We start from the raw sequence: 20,976 nt of genomic DNA on the forward strand, positions 1-20,976 counted from the left end.
TCATTTTCACGTTGCTTTAACAAAGTATGCTTCTGAACTTTATGGACACTTTGTACATTCCTGTGATACTCAGGAACTCAGATAAGCAGACTGGTAGACTACCTGGGCTGGGACTTAATAATCTGTATTTATTTAACAGAGGAAAAGAATGATGATCTGCAAAAAGATAGCCAGAGTTCAGTGGATTCAGATCTAACTGAGGGACAAAACAAAACCAGCTAACAGGATGAAAGCACAAAGTTCCATGTTGGTTTAGCCCTAGGGAACAAGGGCAGGTCTCAGCCCGCAACTGATGGGCAATCAGCCTAAGACTGGTGAGAAAAGGCATGCGGCCAGATACTAAGGACTGCACAGCCCCAACATCCGCCAAGAAAACAGCCCTGCTATTATAATGCAACAAACCCCTTCTAATACACAATTTGAGCTTCATCAAATATGCATATGAACTCTGAGGATTTTTAAAAATATCTCAGTAATCTTGAATTTCAGCAGTTAAAGAGACTTAAAGATAACCTAGTTCAAAATCTTATTTTACTCTTCAGGAAAGCGATAGCCAGAAAAATTATGATGTGTAAAGGGTCACATTCTACTCAGTGCTCCTGAACACTTTGAGTCTTGTTGCTAATTCCTCTGTATCCTGCTTTCTGGGCATTTTTGTCAAACATGGAATAGGCACGCCAGCTCCCTGCTTACTCAGGCACAACTCTGACAGGTAGATGTGAGTGCTCCCTGAGAAGACTGTGTGTGATGGATTCATGTCCCATGGAGACCTATCAAACATGCAACTACCCCCTATGATGTCATTATTGCTTTCATCTTAACAGAGCAGTAACGCCTGAGGTAGGTCATTTATGACTCGAAGATATCACTCTAGGATAAAATATTTGATCTCAGGAACACAGGTAAGAGGACTAAGTATGACGCTCTGATCGTTCCCATAACCACTTGCTGATAGCAAAACAAGACACTACGTTTGCCCTTGATTTACTAGGACACAGTAAGTACTGAAGGAGAAGTCTCAATTATTCCATTTTCCCATGTCAGCCAACTCTAAAGAAATGGTTCAGGTAAAGAAGTTCCCCATCTCTTTTGTTCTCCAAAGGCTTACCCTCAACCCCTACTGCCATCATGAGCATTTAGCTTCTCAGTGACTTTTATGAACAGAACAATAGTGAGAATTACAAGCTTAAAGGCCACATTCCAGGGCCAGAGCGTACACAGCATGTAACCTGAGAGGATCAATTTACCTGTCCACGCTCAGATGGCACAACTGAAAAATGGGGACAATGCCAAGCTTAGGAAGTTATTTTAACAACTAAGATGTGTACGTGGAGCATGTGGCACTGTACCCAGCACATGATAAATATCGCAATTAGAACCTGAGTTACTAGGACACGGTAAGTATTTAAAGTCTCAGTTATTCTATTTCCCCATCAGTCAGCCAGCTCTAAAGAAATCATGGAGTGCTGCAGTCCATGGGGTCTCAAAGAGTTGGACACGACTGAGCAACTCAACTGAACTGAACTCAAAATCAGTTAAGGGCACTTATACCCAACTGAGCCTTGAAAAACATGGCGGTTAGGGCACCTACCCTCCACTCAGTGGAAAATCCAACTTAGAGTCAGCTCTCAGTATACATGGTTCCCCCACATCTATGAATTCAACCCACCTCAGATCATGTCGTTCTATTGTTGTTGTTCAGTCACTCAGTTGTATCCAACGCTCTGCAACCCATGGACCGCAGCACACCAGGCTTCCCTGTTCTTCAGTATTTCCTGGGGTTTGCTAAAACTCATGTCCATTGGGTCAGTGATGCCATCCAACCATCTCATCCTCTGTCACCCATTCTCATGCCCTCAATCTTTCCAAGCACCAGGGTCTTTTCCAATGAGCTGGCTCTGTGCATCAGGTGGTCAAAGTATTGGAGCTTCAGCATCAGTCCTTCCAATGAATATTCAAGGTTGATTTCCTTTAGGATTGATCAGTTCAATTTCCTTCCTGTCCAAGGGACTCCCAAGAGTCTTCTCCAGCACTACAATTCGAAAGCATCAATTCTTTGGAGCTCAGCCTTCTTTATGGTCCAATTCTCACATCCATGCATGACTATTGGAAAAACCATACCTTTGACTAGATGAAACTTCATTGGCAAAGTGATGTCTCTGCTTTCTAATACGCTGTCTAGGTTTGTCATAGCTTTTCTCCCAAGGAGCAAGCGTCTTTTAATTTCATGGCTGTAGTCACTGTCCACAGTGGTTTTGGAGCCCAGAAAAATAAAATGTCACTGCTTCCACTTTTTCCCCATCTATCTGCCATGAAGTGATGGGACCAGATGGCATGATTTTAGTTTTTTGAATGTTGAATGCTATGTTGTACTATAGTACTTACTGAAAAACTTCCACTCATAAATGTAACCACGAAGTTCAAATTTTTGTTGTTCAAGGGTCAACTATGTAAAGTTCTGGAGGCCAAGGAGTTCTACAGAGTTCTACACCTTAGTTGTGCTATTCATGGTAGTTTAAGGCAATTATCAAGCTGGTTTTGGGAGAAAGTTGAACCAGCATTAAAACAAAAGTTTTTAACCACCTACATTAGCTAACTCAATCATGGATTCTTTACAGTTACATCAGAAGTAGAAACAGCAGGTTTAACAGAAAGCTAAGAGGTTTTCTGAAATCCTATTTTTCCTAAAACAAGAAGGTTCTTCACATTGGCTTTACTATCAGCCTCCCAACAGAAAAATAAACAGCTTCTTTCCATTTATAAGCTGTCACCATCTACTCTAAGATGGTGTAAGACTTAGTGAAAGTTAAGACTTAGTGTAGGAGGTCTCCAAAATCCCCCCTCATCTGTGCTCCATGTGGTGAAAACAAAACATCTGCAATTTTTAAAGTTCTATAAAACACTAAAAGGAAAAACAATGGAAACACTAACAAAGCTTAAAAAGGGAAAGTCTGACAAAGTCCTTACATCATGGCCCCAGTCTGTGGTTGCTAAGCTGTTCTAGTTAAGCTGATGGACAAGTTTTTCAACTTTATCCCTGGGGGAAGAACTCCAAGACAGTTCCCTTCCCGCCCCTAGTAAGGATCCCTGAAAAAAATCAAGCCAAGGCAGACAGTTAACTAGGTTTCTCTAAGTAGGCAATAATCTCAAGTAGACAATCTCTGTTTATGGTGGTTCAGGGTGGACAATACGCATTCCGTAGGGCTTTGCCTTCAAAAAAAACACCATCCCCTAAGGAGGTACTGCCGCCTGTGGTCATCTTGGCAGGAAACCATACAGCCAAGCTAGCCACTTCCTCATAGGAGCTGCTGAGCCCAAACCATGTCAAACTGCTGAAGTTTAATCATTAAATGAGCATGGTAACAGAGGTGGTGACCAGGAGAAGACTACACATGATGGAGGAATGAAAAGAGCTCTGAGTTTAGCTGCTTTCAGGCAAGGCACAGTGCAGAAACGAGACAATGGACTGAAACCGAAATAAGGTAAGGAAATGCCAGGGTGAATTCATGTTGCTTTTTAAGAAGCTTAACTGTGAAATAAGAAGAGTACCTACATAGTGCTGCGGTAAGGGTGGTATGAGGGAGGCGAGATTTTTGTTGTTTTTGTTTTAACAGAGGCTATGTATGCCAAGGAGAAACATCACAAACAAGGAGAGAAGCTTAAAACAGAAAAGGTAAGTGACAGTCTCTCCAAAAGTAGAAGGGAAGCAGATCAAGAAAAGGGGAGGAAAAAAAAAACCAAAGTAATATGGGTAAGAGAGAAAGGCTTTTCATTATCAAATACAGAGTGGGAGTTTAAGCCTCGACCTTGTAGGTTGGGTATTCCGCTTTGAAGACTCTCAAGCTTATCAGTGATGGAGTCATCATCCTGTGTTAAAAATAATGCAAGATTCTTCTTCTAGTTCTACTTTAGGAAAAAAAGAAAAACAATGGGGAACATGGGCCTTATTTATACAAAGACTTACTAAGTGTTTATGTGATAGACACTGAGGATACAGAGGTAAATATCACCATCAAGAGTTTACAATCTGGTGCAGCCACTATGAACACACTATGGAGGTTCCTCAAAAATAAAAAACAGAACCACATGATCCAGAAATGTCACAGCTGGGTATACATCTGAAGAAAACAAAGATGCTAATTTTAAAAAATACATGCACCCAACGTTCGTAGCGGCATTATTTACAATTGCCAAGATAGAGAGGCAACCTACGTGTTCAACGACAGTTGACCAGATAAAGAAGATGTGGTACATATATACAAGAACATTACTAGGCCACAAAATAGAAGGAAACTCAACAAAGTTGACGGACTTAGGGATTATCATGCTAAGACAAATAAGTCAGACACAGAAAGACAAACACTCTATGTTATCACTCATTGTTGCTCAGTCACTAAGTCAAGTCTCACTCTATGAGACCCCATGGACTGCAGCACGCCAGGCTTCCCTGTCCTTCACCATCTCCTGGAGTTTGCTCAAACTCATGTCCATTGGCTCGGTGATGCCATCCAACCATCTCTTCCTCTGTCGTCCCCTTCTCTTCCTGCCCTCAATCTTTCCAAGAATCAGGGTCTTTTCCAATGAGTTGGCTCTTCGCATCAGGTGCCCAAAGTATAGGAGCTTAAGCATGAGTCTTTCCAATGGATAGTCAGGGTTGATTTCCATTAGGATTGACTGGTTTGATTTACAAAGGGATGGATGTAACAAAACAAAAAACAGACTTTAAGATACAGAGAACAAACCAGTGATCACCAATGGGGAGAAGGAATGGGGAGAGGGGCACAATAGGGGTAGGAAATTAAGAGATACAACCTACTATGTATAAAGTAAATTAAGCCACAGGATATATTGTACAGCACAGAGAAATATGGCCATTATTTTGTTATAGATTATACTCCATTTAAGGGCTTCTCAGGTGATGCTAGTGGTAAAGAACCCGTGAAGGAGATGTAAGAGATACGAGTTTGATCCTTGGGTTGGGAAGATCCCATGGAGGAGGGCATGGCTAGTCACACCAGTATTCTTGCCTGGAGAAACCTATAGACAGAGGAAACTGGAGGGCTACAATCCGTAAGTTTGCAAAGAGTCAGACATGACTGAAGTGACTTAGTATATACACAGGCATAGTCCATTTAAAGTTACAAAAATACTGAATCACTATGTTGGACATTTTGAAACTAGTATATACACAGGCATAGTCCATTTAAAGTTACAAAAATACTGAATCACTATGTTGGACATTTTGAAACTAAACCAACTATACATACATCAATTTTTTTAAAAGTTCAGAGTCTGGTAAGACAGAAAGGATTGTAAATAAATAATTCCAAAGATTATGACAGCTGCAGTAATGCAAGCAAAGGATGAGGCTGGATGCGGGTACAAGGAATGGAGGAGCCAGCCTAGCACTGATTGCCAAGGTGGACTGCAAATTCCATGGTATTGGAAAGAGTTTAGAAATCTTTTTTTTTAACTTTACAATATTGTATTGGTTTTGCCATATATCAATATGAATCCGCCACAGGTATACATGTGTTCCCCATCCTGAACCCTCCTCCCTCCTCCCTCCCCATACCATCGCTGTGGGTCATCCCAGTGCACCAACCCCAAGCATCCAGTATCGTGCATCGAACCTGGACTGGCAACTCGTTTCATATATGATATTATACATGTTTAAATGCCATTCTCCCAAATCATCCGACCCTCTCCCTCTCCCACAGAGTCCAAAAGACTGTTCTATACATCAGTGTCTCTTTTGCTGTCTCACATACAGGGTTATTGTTACCATCTTTAGAGTTGAGAAATCTAATCAAATCTTCACCAGCAAGGGAGAGTTTACACTTGGTCTTGTTTCAAACAAACAAAACGAAGGTTAAAAAAAATTTTTAATCTAATAGAAAGCCCATCTGCCTTAAACATGGTACTGGAGATGAATACACCCCTAGTCAATTACTCTTTGCCTTTTCATGAGAAAAGAGTTGGGAAGAATTGCACAATAAAACAAAGAATGCTTTTAAGTCTTATCTTGATGGGAAATGAATCAATTTAATTAGACTTAGATTCAAGCAGTCTTGAAGAAAGAGAAGTTTAACAACTGCATTACAGAGTCTGTGTTACAGCTGCATCTCCAAAGCCCACTTTAAGTTTCCTTCAATTAAATGTCAGGAGGGTTTAGGCAGAAGTGTCATCCCTAACACAATTTACAACCTGCTTTCTATCCAGCTCACGATAGGAGGCGATCACAGAAATGCCAATGAAAAGCCGACCACTCTTCTAGGTGCCAGAGTGGCAGGAGGGGACAAAAAAGTCTCCAAGCTCCATTATCTAGGGGAGGCAAGATCACAGAGACGGAACTATTTTCTCTAATTCAGAAATGTCTTCATATAGGGAGTGAATTTAACTCACAATCACCTACTGTATATTATGTCCCATACTGGGAGGATGCAGGGGAGAGGAGTAGGGGTGCAGCTTGGGGAGCTTAGATTACCCACAGGGGTCTTTATTTCTCCCCAGCCTGGGTGGCGGATGTGCTTGTTCCTATTCTGGGGAAACATCTTGGCCTGCAAGTACAGGAGTCCCTCCTATCCACAGGGGATACGCTTCAAGGCCCCCAGCGGACGCCTCCAACTTCAGTGTCTTTTATGTACTACTTTTTGCTTTATATACATTCTCCGATAAAGTTTAGTTTTTAAAGAAGGCACATAAGAGATTATCATCAATAAACTAAGAGAATTATGACAACATATTGTAATCAGAGTTCTATGCAGGTGGTCTCCCTCTCAAAATATCTCACTGCACAAATGAAAAAGGTCTTTTCCATCTAACTAAGCACTTATCACACACTGTGGCCATAATTTTTGCAGTCTACGGTGCAACAGCAAAATGAGCACGGATTCTTTTTTCTTCACTATTTCATGGCTAAAGATTTGTTCTTACTCTAGATCTTCACAACCTCAGTATATATGATTATTTTTCTTTCCGTGTTAAATCTTTCACCTTTTCACTTAGAAAGCATTTTACAGATTTCTCTTTGGCACCTTTGCATTGCCAGCATCAATACTCCTATACTTGAGGGGTCATTACGAAGTAAAACAAGGGTGGCTGGAACAGAAGGCACTGAGCTTCCAGGACAATCGATCTGATGACACATGACCCAGACGGCCACCAAGTGTCTAACAGGCGCATACGCTGGACAAAAGGATGATTCCCATCCCAGGCAGGAGAGAGCGAGACTTCATCATACTACTCAGAACGGTGCACACTTTAAAACTCATGAGTTATTTCTGGAATTTTCCATCTAATATTTGTGGCCCATGGTTCACCACGAGTAACTGAAGCTAGGTACAAAGGAGGATTACTGTACAATTCTTGACTAGGTGGAAGCACCGTTTTTGCTTGTAGAGCTAGCAATCCTGCCAGAAGATTTTCTTCATGCTCATGCCACTGTCATCCAAAACAATTTAATAAAAATAGCCTAAGAACTAGAGAGTGAGGATGACTGTCAATTGAGCCTTCTTTGTATAAAACTGCATTCCACAGGCATGCCCTTCCCCCCCATACTGATTATTCAGGAAGAAAAGATTTCAAATATGTACAATTCAACCATTACATAATTTAAACATCACAAGGCAAAATATGGGAAGGAAAAGAAGGGCAAAAGATATCTTTTATTTAACCTAAGAACCAAGAATGTCAGTCATGTGAATTGATAAAGAGCTAAAAGCAACTAGCAAATGCCTGCTATATGAGTGGATTTAGCCTCTCAACAAAATCATGTGCCCTGCCAGGAAATATCTCTTGTCCTCATCTGCCCAACATGCCTGTCCATTATCAAGTCAAGAACAGGACAAAGGTGTCCACAATCCTGCCTCCTCAGTACCAGCCAAAGCAGCAAGAAATAATGAAAGTACTACATTTTCAGATGATGAGTGGTCACTCAAAAAATCTAAGTGTCAACTGGGGGCTAAAAAAAACTGCTGGAAACTAAAAATGTACAGAGAAGGTAGCCAAATACAAATGACCCTTTTGCAGATGTGTCAAAAATATATGAAACTTCACTTATAATGAGGATGTAAATTAAAATAAGCGCTTTTTTTTTAATAACTTAGACAAGACCAAACAAAAAATTCTCAGTAGGTAGATACTTGGGGAATTGGGCCTCTCATGGATTCTCTACGCTTTCTTACTATTTTATATTAATAATGGATTATTATCAGAAATAAATCTCTATTTTAAATTTAATATACAATAAAGGATTTAAGGCAGATCAAGGAAGGGGCTATTATGTGTTTCATTGTCTGCTCCATCTGAGTATCAGGCCCCCAAATGCTGGTTTGCTGCCCTTAGACTCTCTCAGTTCATCCTTTCAGTGCCACAACACACCTCCACAACCTTACTGTCCTTAGCCCATGCTGTTGCTGCTGTTGTTTAGTCGCTCAGTCGTGTCCGACTCTTAGCAACCCCACAGACTGTCACCCGCCAGGCTCCTCTGTCCATGGGATTTTCCAGGCAAGAATACTGGAGTGGGTTGCCATTTCCTTCTCCAGGGGATCTTCCCAATCCAGGGATCGAACCTGCATCTTCTGCATTGCAGGCGGATTCTTTACTGCTGAGCCCTCTGGGAAGCCGTTAACCTCATGACTTGATATTAAATCCTAGTTCGGCATATCATTCCCCACTTTACATATAGTCACTTTTCTCCTCTCTTATGAATAAGGCCCCAACCTAAAGCTCTCAGTTCTGTGTCATAAAAACATCTCCTGATTTCCATTCATCCTTGCTCCACTTGGAACAGCCCCCTTCCCTTGAGGCAGTTGTCCTCATTCTGCTCCACTCCTCTTTCTTCTACCTTCTTTTGTCGTAGCAGATGACAAGTGGTGAAGACAACACCTAGAAAACAGATTCTTAGCCCAGGTGACAAGACAATCACCTGCAGAGCTGTGAAAAATACCAACTTCCAGGCCCCATCCTGGAACAGTCAAATCAGATCATGAGACCTGTGGCCCAGGCATCTGAGCTTTTAATGTTCCTAGGTGATTCAAAGCAAGGTGAAAAGTCTCAACAGGAAACTCAGCAACCAGGTTACAGGAAGGTGGAAATAACTGCTCCCCCAAACCCCTCCCCAAGCTGGGCTGGGATGCAGGGTCTGGCTCAGTGGGGTTCCCACCTGCGCACCCTCCACACAAACCTTAGCACTGTGTGTGTGTCACAACATGAAAATCCTCAGAAAGAACTGCTCTGAGTACTGGAGGTGATTATGTGCTACGGAGATCAGAGACATATGAAGTGAAAGATTCTGTGCCCAGCAGACAGATGTGAGGGGAAGCAAAGGCGGCCACTGCCCACATGGTCTATCAGTCCCACTGGTTATGTTGTTCCTAAACCAGTCTTGTGGATATCTCTTTAGAAACCTCAACGCCTATAATAATTTTTGAAAGTCCACCAGTTCCCCCTCCCACCCCCAACCCCGTTATCTCCAGCTCTCACAGCAGAGTGTGGCGAAGGAAGAGGATGCAGGTTAAACTGTGTCACAAGGCGGCAGACCAGGGAGATGTTGTGTTTCTGGAAGGCAAGAGGTGGAGTTCCAGAAAGGAATACAAGCACACGAGCCTACGATAAAACTGGTCTAATGGCCAAAAACAATCACACAAGCACACCTAAATTACATCGACAACAGGCCGAGTAGGCAGGAAATAACTATTTGCCGAGCGAACACAAAAGCAAGCAGTTTTAAAAACTAGGATAGGAATTACGAAGACAGCCACTAGAGAAGAGTGATTACCAAAAGTCTGGTCTTTGGAAGGCCCCTGCTGTTGTGGGAAAGCAGATTTAAACCTGGGCTTGCAACCTGCAGACAAAGGGTGCTGGGGGGAAGCTGGGTGGGCACAGGGGGATGGGGGAAGTCCTAGATGATTCTTACACCAACCCCTTCCGTTTACTCCCTTCAGGCTCTGAGGACAAGAAAAGGTTACCTGAGAGAAATGCGTGCAAGGTGCTCAGCATGGCACTACAAGTGGTGGTCAGGAGAGACCTGTCTCTTCTGTGGGGCAACAGCTACACCTCTGTTCTGTCCCATCCAACACGCAGGAGTTTCCCTCACCACACATGCAAAATTAAATTTAAAAAAGCTTGGGAGAAACTGCTTAATTTAAAACTCCCTCTTTGGACTAAAATTATCTGCACATGAACATAAAAACAAGCTAAACCATCCATGAAGCATTAAAAATTTTATTAAAATAAATTTAGTTAGGCAACTATTAAAAACTCATTGAGCAAGTCTGCATCTACAGCTTCCTAATTTTGGCAAAAAAAAAACTGATTTAATAAGTTACTAAAATTTTAAGAATTCTGTACTCTATTTTTTTGTCTGTTTTTGACAAAAATGTTGAGAACAATGAATTTGTTATGTTCTCTGGGACTTTCATGCGAGGGACTTCCATGGTGGCCCAGTGGTTAAGAATCCTCCCTGCAATGCAGGGGACTCAGGTTTGATCCCTGGCAGGGGAACTAAGATCCCTCAGGCAGCAGAGCAAATGAGCCTTTAACTACTGAAGCCAGTGTTCTGTAACAGAAGTTCTGCCTGATGCAATGAATATCCTGTGTGCCACAATTAAGACTCGACACAGCTAAATAGATCTGCTATAATTTAAAAAAAAAAAAAAATTCCTCCACAGGAGGAGAGCCAATACAGAAAGCAACTATTTTCAGAGACGCAACTAAACAGGAAGAAAACAAAAGTCCTAAATGCAACTCTAAGGAACTTCACCCTGTGTTGTTTTCTGAGTACTTTCAGGAGTTTTTACTTTGTTGTTTTTGCCTATTTAAAAAAAAAAAACACCTTTATAGGTTTGGAAAGTTCCTATGTCTCTTTCTAGTATTTTATTTCTGATTTATTGCCAAACCCACCATCTTCTCATCAAATACTCCTGATGCTGGAGGACTCCAAAGCAGGTAAGAAGCAACAAGATTAAGGGGCTGGGTCATGCAAAACCTCACCAGATTGGAAAAAACACTTCCCTTGTAGCTCAGTTGGAAAAGAATCTGCCTAAAATGCAGGATGCCAGGGTTTGATCCCTGGGTTGGGAAGATCCCCTGGAGAAGGAAATGGCAATCCACTCCAGTATTCTTACCTGGCGAACCCCATGGACAGAGGAGCCTGGTAGGCTACCGTCCATGGGGTCACAAGTCGGACACAACTCAGCAACTAAACCACCACCACCAAGACTTGCATTCATAGACCAAATGCCTAAGTCTGCCCAAAACTCTTCAGTATTTCTGATCAACCTGCCGAAACACTGTTTTACGTGAGTGTTTCAGTTCAGTTAGTCACGCAGTTGGTGTCTGACTCTTTGTGACCCCATGGACGGCAGCACATCAGGCTTCCCTGTCCATCACCAACTCCCAGACCTTGCTCAAACTCATGTCCATTGACTCAAACACATGTCCATCGATGTGGTGATGCCATCCAACCATCTCATCCTCTGTTGTCCCCTTCTCTTCCTCCTTCAATCTTTCCCAGCATCAGGGTCTTTTCAAATGAGTCAGTTCTTCGCATCAGGTGGCTGAAGTACTGGAGCTTTCGCATCAGTCCTTCCAATGAATATTCAGGACTGATTTCCTTTAAGATTGAATGGTTTGATCTCCTTGCAGTCCAAGGGACTCTCAAGAGTCTTCTCCAACACCACAGTTCAACAGCATCAATTCTTCAGTGCTCAGCTTTCTTTATAGTCCAACTCTCACATGCATACATGACTACTGGAAAAATCATAGCTTTGACTATATGGACATTTGTCTGCAAAGTAATGTCTCTGCTTTTGAATATGCTGTCTAGGTTGGTCATAATTTTCTTCCAAGGAGAAAACGTGTTTTAATTTCATGGCTGCAGTCACCATCTGTGGTGATTTTGGAGCCCAGAAAAATAAAGTCTCTCACTGTTTCCAATGTTTCCCCATTTACTTGCCATGAAGTGATGGGACCGAAAGCCATGATCTTCGTTTTTTGAATGTTGAGTTTTAAGCCAGATTTTTCATTCTTCTCTTTCACTTTTATCAAGAGGCTCTTTAGCTCTTCTTCGTTTTCTTCCATAAGGGTGGTGTTATCTGCATATCTGAGGTTATTAATATTTCTCTAGCAACCTTGATTCCAGCTTGTGCTTCATTCAGCCCAGCATTTCCCATGATGTACTCTGCATAGAAGTTAAAGAAGCAGGGTGACAATATACTTGACATACTCCTTTTCCAATATGGAACCAGTTTGTTGTTCGATGTCTGGTTCTAACTGTTGCTTTTTCACCTGCATACAGATTTCTCAGGAGGCAGGTAAGGTGGTCTGGTATTCCCATCTCTTTTAAGAATTTTCCACAGTTTGTTGTGATCCACAAAGGCTTTGGTGTACTCAATAAAGCAGAAGTAGATGCTTTTCTGGAACTCTCTTGCTTTTTCTATGATCCAATGGATGTTGGCAATGTGTGCTTATCACACACATAAGATCATGTAGGTCAAATGTAAATGCCCATATTTATATCTGTTCTTGAATCGGGGACCCAACAGCCATGAAATGCTGACCTAAACTAATGAAATGTTTTCACTGGCTATAAAAGAGTAAAATTTTGAATTCACATCTCTCCGCTTGTCCTGACCTCCCACCATACAGTCCTATCATTGCTGGCATTACTCTTATCAATAAAGAGTGATTACATTCCCACCCACTGAGGTCTCAGAGCCCTTCCTTTGACAGGACATGCTTTAGGAACGTATCAAGTATCCCATAAAGTGACGTAAGAGCACAGATAAGAAGCACTTCCCAAGTTTAGAGAAGACAAGGATCAGAGCATTGGAAGAGGTACAAAAGAGGCCACTGCAATTGGGCTAGATTAATGAGAACCCAGATTTTTACCAGGAAAGGGGCGTCAGGCAAGAGTGGCAAACTTAGCCGAGGCATACAGGAAGCAAATACATAAAAATCTGCTCAGGGGACAATGAGACGCATGCTGTGGTGAAGCAGAGAATTGGGGTATATTATTGATCCTCGCAGAGAAGGCAATGGCACCCCACTCCAGTACTCTTGCCTGGAAAATCCCATGGACGGAGGAGCCTGGTAGGCTGCAGTCCATGGGGTCGCTAAAAGTCGGATGCCGGGGACCAGCCCCGGCTGATCCAGGGTATTCGAAGGAGAGACGGCGTAGGCGAAGATCAGGAGACAATTGCTTAATTAAATGTTAATTAAGGATATAAAGAGTAATAGAATGAGGATAGCTCAGTGAGGAAATTTAGTGGAGAAAAGCGGTTGAAATAAGGATAGCTCAGTAGGAAAATTCAGTGAAGAAAAGAGACTGAATAAAATTCCAAAGCAGGGAATTAATGTCACCTACGAAGGCCGCAGGCGTCCTCCCGTTCTCCCGAAGGAGAGGAGACACTAAGGCCTCCCCGGTCGGATCTTAGAAGCCCAGGCAAAATTAGTAGGCTTGACAAGCTTCCCTGCCTCAGAGGAAAAATTCAGCCAGAAGGTGAAAGAAAGAACGACATGGGGACACCAAATTCCGGTGAACAAAAGGAGATACTTTATTTTCCAAAGCAGTTTTATACCTTAAGTTGTGCATAGAGGATAATGGGGGAAGGGGTAGAGGCATGCAAAGACAGCAGTTCCTGATCCTTATCGAAGTCAGGCTTTCAAACTTATCATATGCAAAAGTTTAGGTGATTTACATCATCTTCTGGCCAGGAAGCCTGTTAACATTTTAAGAAACTTATTTTCTCTAAAGGTGATTATTCTAAAGTCAGGCGCCAGCCTCAAAAAGCATTGGAGAAAGTTGCATTCCTATAGGGCAAAGGTGAGGTGGGCTCAATCAAGAAAAGAATTAACTCAAGGGTCCAAGATTACAAACATTGAGGCAACTGCTTACATTTCTATACACCCATTATATCAATCAATACACCGCCAAGGACACAGTAGGTAAGGGATATGGAGACTTAGCAGCAAACATTGGCCCAACAAGTGAAAAACCCTTCACCAATACAATTTCTAATCAATCTTTTAACTACTCAAAGGAATCTGTGTTTAGACAGTTTAGAACATCTCCTGCCTCTCACAGTTGGGAGGCTCTGAACAATCACATGTGGCCGGAAAAAACCTATTCAGGCAGGCTAGAGGACTTCCAAAGGAGTTTGTAGGTTGAAACACTGTCACACCCAAGAATTATTAACGGGAGCTGTAAGCTAACTCTTTTTTCAGAGAGAGGTAGTGGGGGACAGCCCCCCGTAAAGTCAGAGGTGTAGGTGACAGCACAAAGCAGAAAGTAGGCAGACTCTGGTTTTGGGGGTAGATTGCTTGAGAATTTCCAGGGAGACTCCTGAGGCTTGATCCCGCCTTTGCATATGTCAAGCCTCCTTCCTCATGACCTTTGCCAGGGGCGGAGCTCGCTCCCCACAGTCGGACATGACTGAGCGACTTCACTTTCACTTTTCACCATTGGAGAAGGAAATGGCAACCCACTCCAGTGTTCTTGCCTGGAGAATCCCAGGGACGAGGGAGCCTGGTGGGCTGCCGTCTATGGGGTCGCAAAGAGTCAGACAGGACTGAAGCGACTTAGCAGCAGCAGCAGCATTGATCCTTGGATGAAAGAATTATGGCTTATTCTAGCCATCCCTAGCACTCAGAGCCATCCCTAGCACTCAGAGTTGCGCGTACAATATTAACAGTGTCTCAATAGATGTGCACGGGGAAAAAAGGCTGTGCTGAGAATGAGAAAATATGGCTACAGAGAAGACCTTTCATTCAAAGATAAAAACCTGGATCCACATGAATTCAGACCACAGCAGCTGTCCGTGATGTTCATTAAAATCTCCCTGCTCCTTCTCCTCCTCTGTTGTCCTCACCTGGCGAAGCAGCCTGGCTAATATCCACTGTTCTCATCTCTAAGCTGAAAGCAGCTGAAGAGAAGAAAAAAAAAAACATGCCGACCATCTCCCTCTGAATTGGATCACAAGGCAAAAACGGACACCACTCCACCTGGGTGACACTTCTACAATCCCCAGGTCCTTTCCAAAAGGGCCACTTCACTCTTCATTCACTTCCTCTTCACGCCATCTCCTCACCCTCTTCCCTCACCCTGCCTCTAGGTCTTTGAAAAAATAAATGCCAGGGGACAGCAAAGCCCTCTTCATCCCACATGCCCTCCTCGGTGGTCTCCCACCCACCATTTTGCCCAAGCTCCCTCCAGTCACCACTTGGGGATGGAACAACCCCCCTCCATCTAAAAGCCTCACACCCCACCTGGGCTCCAGCTCCCATCATATCTCACCTTCCATCATCCATTTCTCCCTCTCCCCAACTATTGCCAACCATACTCAGCAGGATGCAAAGATTCTCTTTCCTCACACCAAACTTCTTCCTCATCAAGGTAACACCACCATCCTCACACAGTTCTCCCTTTAATCTACCACAATCTGCCTCCTGCAGCCTCTGGCCCACGGAGGGCACCAAAGCTGTCAAGTCTAGCTTGTTCTTACTGTTCCCGACCTCGCAGCATCTCTCCACTGGGGCGCCCCCATCCTGTCTTCAAACCTGAACTCCCCTTGGCTTCTTTGACCAAATACTCCCCAGTTGCTGCCCCTCAACCTCACCAGCTGCACCTTCCTTCTCAGGCCCCTCTACTGCTCCAGGGGACTTCAGCCTGGGCCCCTCCTCCTTCCCACCTGGACACACTCTCCTAACTGACCTGGACCAGCCTGGTGCTTGAAACACCACAGACAGACCAATGGTTCTGAAACCTTCCCTGCTTTTCAGCAGGGCCAGTTCATCACCACGCCTCATTTCAACTGCAGAGCGCCCTCTCTCCCCTAGCTCAAAACCCAAACCTTTCCCTTCCCTCAGGCCGTGCTCAAGTCTCAACCTCTCCAGGAAAATTTTAATACCCTCCCAGGCCTCCACAGCCTCACAGCTCTCTCCTCTTAACAGGCTTCCTAAAGCATTTAAACAATCAGCAGTACAGAATTTATTACTTAATTACAGACATTCTGAGATTATTCCCTAGATGTCTGCTTTGCTTCGGTGCAAATCTTCCCTCTCCAACCAGACTGAAGTTTCCAAACACCAGCACTTCTTTTTGTGTACCTGGCACTGAGCTGCATACACTGGGGATGTCCAATTATCAGTCCTCTGATAGCAAAAGAACTTAACATTTTATAAAAGTAAAAACCAAACCCGAGCATTATTTTAGTCTGTTAAACAGTCTGAAAAACATCTGGATTTTGTCCCAAAATTACTTAACAAATCATAAAATTTTTTAAAAGAAACCTTTTATCTACAATCACCATGTAGCACCACCAGGAAAACACTATTGGAAGACCACGACTAAATCTGTGAAACTTTCTACCACTGATGTCATCAGAATTTTTAAAACTTAATATTGAGCATTTCACATGAAACATAGAAATAGATTTCCAACAAAAGCATTAATGCAGTTAAATTTGTATTCAGTTTGTGCGTAAAATAATAAATGGAACGTAATCCTTTAATGCAGAAGGCTATATAAGATACAAGGAACAAGTGTGGTCAAGCTGAGGATTTCTGCCAAACCTCTCTAGAAACATGGCTATGAAAATAAGTGTTGTTCACTAAGATCGTAGAAGAATCTAATGGAGAAGGAAATGGCAACCCACTCCTGTATTCTTGCCTAGAGAAACCTATGGACAGAGCCTGGTGGGCTGCTGTCCATGGGGTCACACAGAGTCAGACACAACTGAAGCAACTTAGCATGCATGCATGCATTGGAGAAGGAAATGGCAACCCACTCCAGTATGCTTGCCTGGAGAATCCCAGGGACCAGGGAGCCTGGTGGGCTGCCGTCTATGAGGTCTCATAGAGTCACACACTACTGAAGCGACTTAGCAGCAGCAGAAGGATCTGAGAAAGAAATCCACTAAGAAGAAATAATCTTATTTTTAATTATTAAAGAGAAAGAAAACTTCAATCCTTGCCATCCTTTCAACCCCCAACTTTCCACTCGGCAGCCACATCACAACTCAGCTGAAAACGTTTGGCCACACCGAAGGAATTAGAGAGCCTGCCTATCCTTGACTTGTTCCTAGAGCTCCCTGAACCCCTACCACCACCACCACCATTCCAAGCACTAGACATGTGTCCTTGACATTCCAGAAACTTCAAACACACAATTCCTCAAGCATCTCCACTATCCTGGGCCTGCCGGGGATGCCCACCTCTCATCCCCTCATTTCCTCCACAGTATCTTTCTCATACTTCTCAAATTGGCTATGGGTTCTCAGATCCTCGATCCTACCCATTATGCCCCAGAGGAACCTCGGTTGCCCTCTTATGGGTTCCTTTTGCTAATTGTGTTCCCTGATATTAGAGTGTTTACCATAGTGTCCTGAGACTTCATGAAACTTTCTCCTCAAATCTCTGTGAGTTCCTAGAGAAGAAAGATAATGTTTTTGTCTATATTCTGTATGAATTGAAAAGTGAGTGTGCCCCAAAACCAAAGGTCCAAGTTCTTACTCCTAGTACCTCTGAAAATAACGCTGCTGGGAAATAGGGTTGGTTTTTGTGGGTTTCTCTGCAGATGAAACCAAGTCATGAATCTTGAGAAAAGAGCCTCGTGGACTTCCCAGTGGACCCCTAGATTCAAAGACTGGTGTCTCATAAGAGAAAGGAGAATATTTGAAAGACACCACAGGGAAGACCACAGGAAGACAGAAACAGAGTGGAATTGAGCTGCCACAAGCCAAGGAAAGTCAGAAGCTGAAAAGAGGCAAGGATTCTCCAGAGCCTTGGCAGGAACATGGTCCTGCTTAAAACCCTTGCTTTTGGATTTTTGGCTTCCAGAATGGTGAGAGAAGAAATTTGCTGTCTTAAGGCATCAAACTACTGATTAATCTACCACAGTCCTAGGAAAATAACACCTAGTCCAAACCTCAACATACTGCCAATGATCTAGAAATGATTTAATAAAAAAAAAAAAAACCTGTGTTGAACTAAGGAAGATGAAGACAAGGAATGAAGATGAAAAAGCATGTGAACTGCAGGACAAGAATCCAGGGCACGGATCCCCTCGCTATAAATTTATCATAGGAATTGGGCAAGTCACTTATCTACTATGACCATCTAATTTATTCTCTAGGAAAATGAGGAAACTGGCCCAGAACACCACACACACACACACACCCACCCACCCCCATTCTGATACACTTGAAACCAACTTCACCCAGAACATCAACTTTATCTGATCCTCAATTATAATTCTTCCCATTCACTAAATTGTATTACTTTTACTTTAAAGGACTTTCAGGTGCAAAAAAAAGAATTAAAATGACATTTCAAAGGCACATATTTTAATCAGTTCATTAACATTCAATGAAATAGTTTGATCATATGCTGAAAAGTTATTTTCTACAATATCAACTTTTTTCTCCCTGTGAAATCAACAATTTACAATTGTTGACAATTCAGGAAAAATCGACCTAAACTTGAATCAGCTTAAGTGCCACTGATTCAGAAGCCAAATATAGGACTAATTTCTTCAGAGTAACAGAGGATATCTCCAAAACAAAGGTTTTCTCCACTTGACTCCAGACTGTAATTACGGGCCCATACTCAAGATTTCCACTTCAAAGAATCTGGCTAAGAAATAAATACAGCTGCTGCCACTACCAAGTGGTCAAGTGTTGGTAAAGGAATCAAACAAAACAAAAACTCTTTTACCTTTTTCAGGCCTCCATAAACAGAAACACACACAGTTTTCCTGTGTTAAACCTTTCCTAATTCAAACAAATGGAAACGAAGAACAAACGTGTTAGTAATGAAATCTGTACTTACCCATAAATCCTGCTAGGGTTAATTTGGGTTAAATTAAAAACCATATTTCTGGGCTAAATTAAAAACCATATTTTAAGTTCTTTCACAGGTCACGCTGTTCCTCTTGCCTTCATGTTTTTATACTGGCAGCCTTGATTCTTTTTTAGGAAACCAACCAAAACAACACAGAGGCACACGGCGCCGAGGGACTCATATTTCAGTTCGACAAAATACCCATTAGAAACACTTTTAAACTGTCCCAAACCAATTCCTCGTTCAGAAAATAAAATCAAGAGTCACCGGGCCAAGGGTTCAGCTAGAATCGGCAAAACTGGACAGTGAATCGTAGCACAAAGTGAGTTACGAGACCAAAAATTTTTCTTTCCAGGTGGAAACTCAATCCGAAAATCCCTTGAGTTGGAAGGCTCAACAAACCCAGTTTGCAAATGTGAAGTTCTCGGCTTTAAAGATAAGTTCTCATACCCAAGAAACCGGGGGTCGAAGGTGCACGATTTCATCTCAAATATATTTCTGGGCCCTTAAAAAAAAAACTCTTATTTTACAAGGTGCTCTTTAATGTAATAAAACTCAGCCGGCAAAAGCAAAGGAAACAGTCTGGAAGTTTGGAGATCACACACAGTGGCGTTCAAAGTCCCTGTGTGGCTTTAGTATCCTGAAAACTAGTGTTCGAGTAACTTAACTTGCAAGTAACTGAAGGGCTGGCCCTTCTAGCCCAGCTGTTTTCCTGCGCCCAAGCACGGATGAATGAGCTTTAACTCCGCGGCTTGCATGTTTACTTGCATCCTCACGTGGCACCGCGCAGCTAGCTCACAAGCACTGCGCCGGGACCGCGCGGGGGAACCCTAAAACTTTTACTTTGCAAACTAGCGGAGCGACGCCGGCACACATCCGCTCGCCAGCCACAGAAACGCCTCCGGCCGAGCCCGCTCGTTCCCCAGCATCACCCCCGCCAGCGGCTCCACGCACACAAAGGCGCGGGGGTGGCGGCGGGACCCTCTTCCAAGTGGCGAGAAAGGAGAAGCAACACGACGGAAAGCGCTGGGACGGAAGAGACCGGGCGCCAGGACAGAGGGGCGCCCCGCGGGCTACTCACAGGGTGACCGTGCGGTTCGGCAGCGTGTCCGGGGGCAGGACCTGCGCGAGCTCCAGGCTGCTGCACACCACCTTGCCCTCGGCGGCGCCGGCCGCCCTCCCGGCCCCTCGGAGCCGCCCGTCGTGCTTGCAGCCTGGGGGCAGTGCCACGGCCCCGCCGCCCAGCAGCGCGAGCAGCGCCAGCGGCAGCAGCAAAAGGGGCGGCGGCGGGCGGCCCCGCGGGCGCCCGGGCCGTTCCATGCTGCGGGCCGGGCGGCCGGCCGGGGCCTGCGGGCCGAGCGACGCAGCGCTGGCCTAGCGGGCCGCCCTGGTGCCCCGGCGGACTGGAGCGCAGCGCGGGCCCGGTGGCGCCCGGAGTCTCGTGGTGGCCGGAGGACGCGCCCTCCTCGGCGCCGACATGCTCCTTTGTCCGCAGCTGCCGCGCTCGGCCTCCGGGGAGCCGCGGGGTCACGGCCGCGTGGGTCCCAGCGCCGCTCTACGGCGGGGCGGGAGTGCCGCCGCTTCCTCCACCTCCTCCTCAGTCGCCGCCGCCTCCCCCGGCCACTGCCCGCGGCGGCTCCTCCCAGCCCGCCGCCCCCGCCCCTTCCCCTCCGCCACCTCCTCCACCTCCTCCTCCTCCTCCTCCTCCTCTACCTTGTCTTCTCCGCTCCCCTCGCCGCCCGCGGCTCCGGGAAGGAGGGGCGTGCGTGGGGACCTGCGCCGCCCGCCGCGGAGCCGGACCCCCGGTACCTAGGCGCTCCCGGCTTCTGGGCCGGAGTTGTGGGTCAGCGGGAGTACCGTACCCGTAGGGAGGGCGGAAGAAAGTTCTAGTCCAAACTCCAGCCACGGTGGCCACTCTCGCACGCTTCTCTACTCTTCCACCGCAACCCTCCAGACAAAGGCGCCCCGTGTGTCCCTGGGAGCCGCGCGTTCCGCCTGGCGAGCCCCAGTCCTGGGCTTGGGGAAGGGGAGGAGAGCAGGGTTCAGTTTCTTTGGAGCACCCAAGAAAGAAGAGAGTGCCCCCAAACTAACAGTCTTCAAAGGAATCGCCTTCCCTCCTCTCTGCAGACATCT

General features: G+C 44.6%; 1 protein-coding gene across 4 annotated transcripts in view; it reads right to left on the reverse strand.

The window, feature by feature from the left end:
• The window catches only part of ADGRA3 (adhesion G protein-coupled receptor A3), a 134,887-nt gene extending 114,443 nt beyond the window's left edge, over nucleotides 1–20,444 (reverse strand). For 3 of the 4 annotated variants that reach the window (XM_070372206.1, XM_070372204.1, XM_005897098.3), the window contains exon 1: nucleotides 19,925–20,444. In XM_070372206.1, the coding sequence (XP_070228307.1) occupies nucleotides 19,925–20,163 (239 nt within the window). In that variant the 5' untranslated portion in view covers nucleotides 20,164–20,444. Of the gene's footprint in view, nucleotides 1–18,831; nucleotides 18,897–19,924 lie in introns of those variants that run through there. The other variant, XM_070372205.1, reaches the window with a different exon arrangement.
• Between the last annotated feature and the right edge of the window lie 532 nt (nucleotides 20,445–20,976).

The sequence above is a fragment of the Bos mutus genome, chromosome 6 (genome assembly GCF_027580195.1).
Source record: "Bos mutus isolate GX-2022 chromosome 6, NWIPB_WYAK_1.1, whole genome shotgun sequence".
Lineage (NCBI taxonomy): Eukaryota > Metazoa > Chordata > Mammalia > Artiodactyla > Bovidae > Bos > Bos mutus.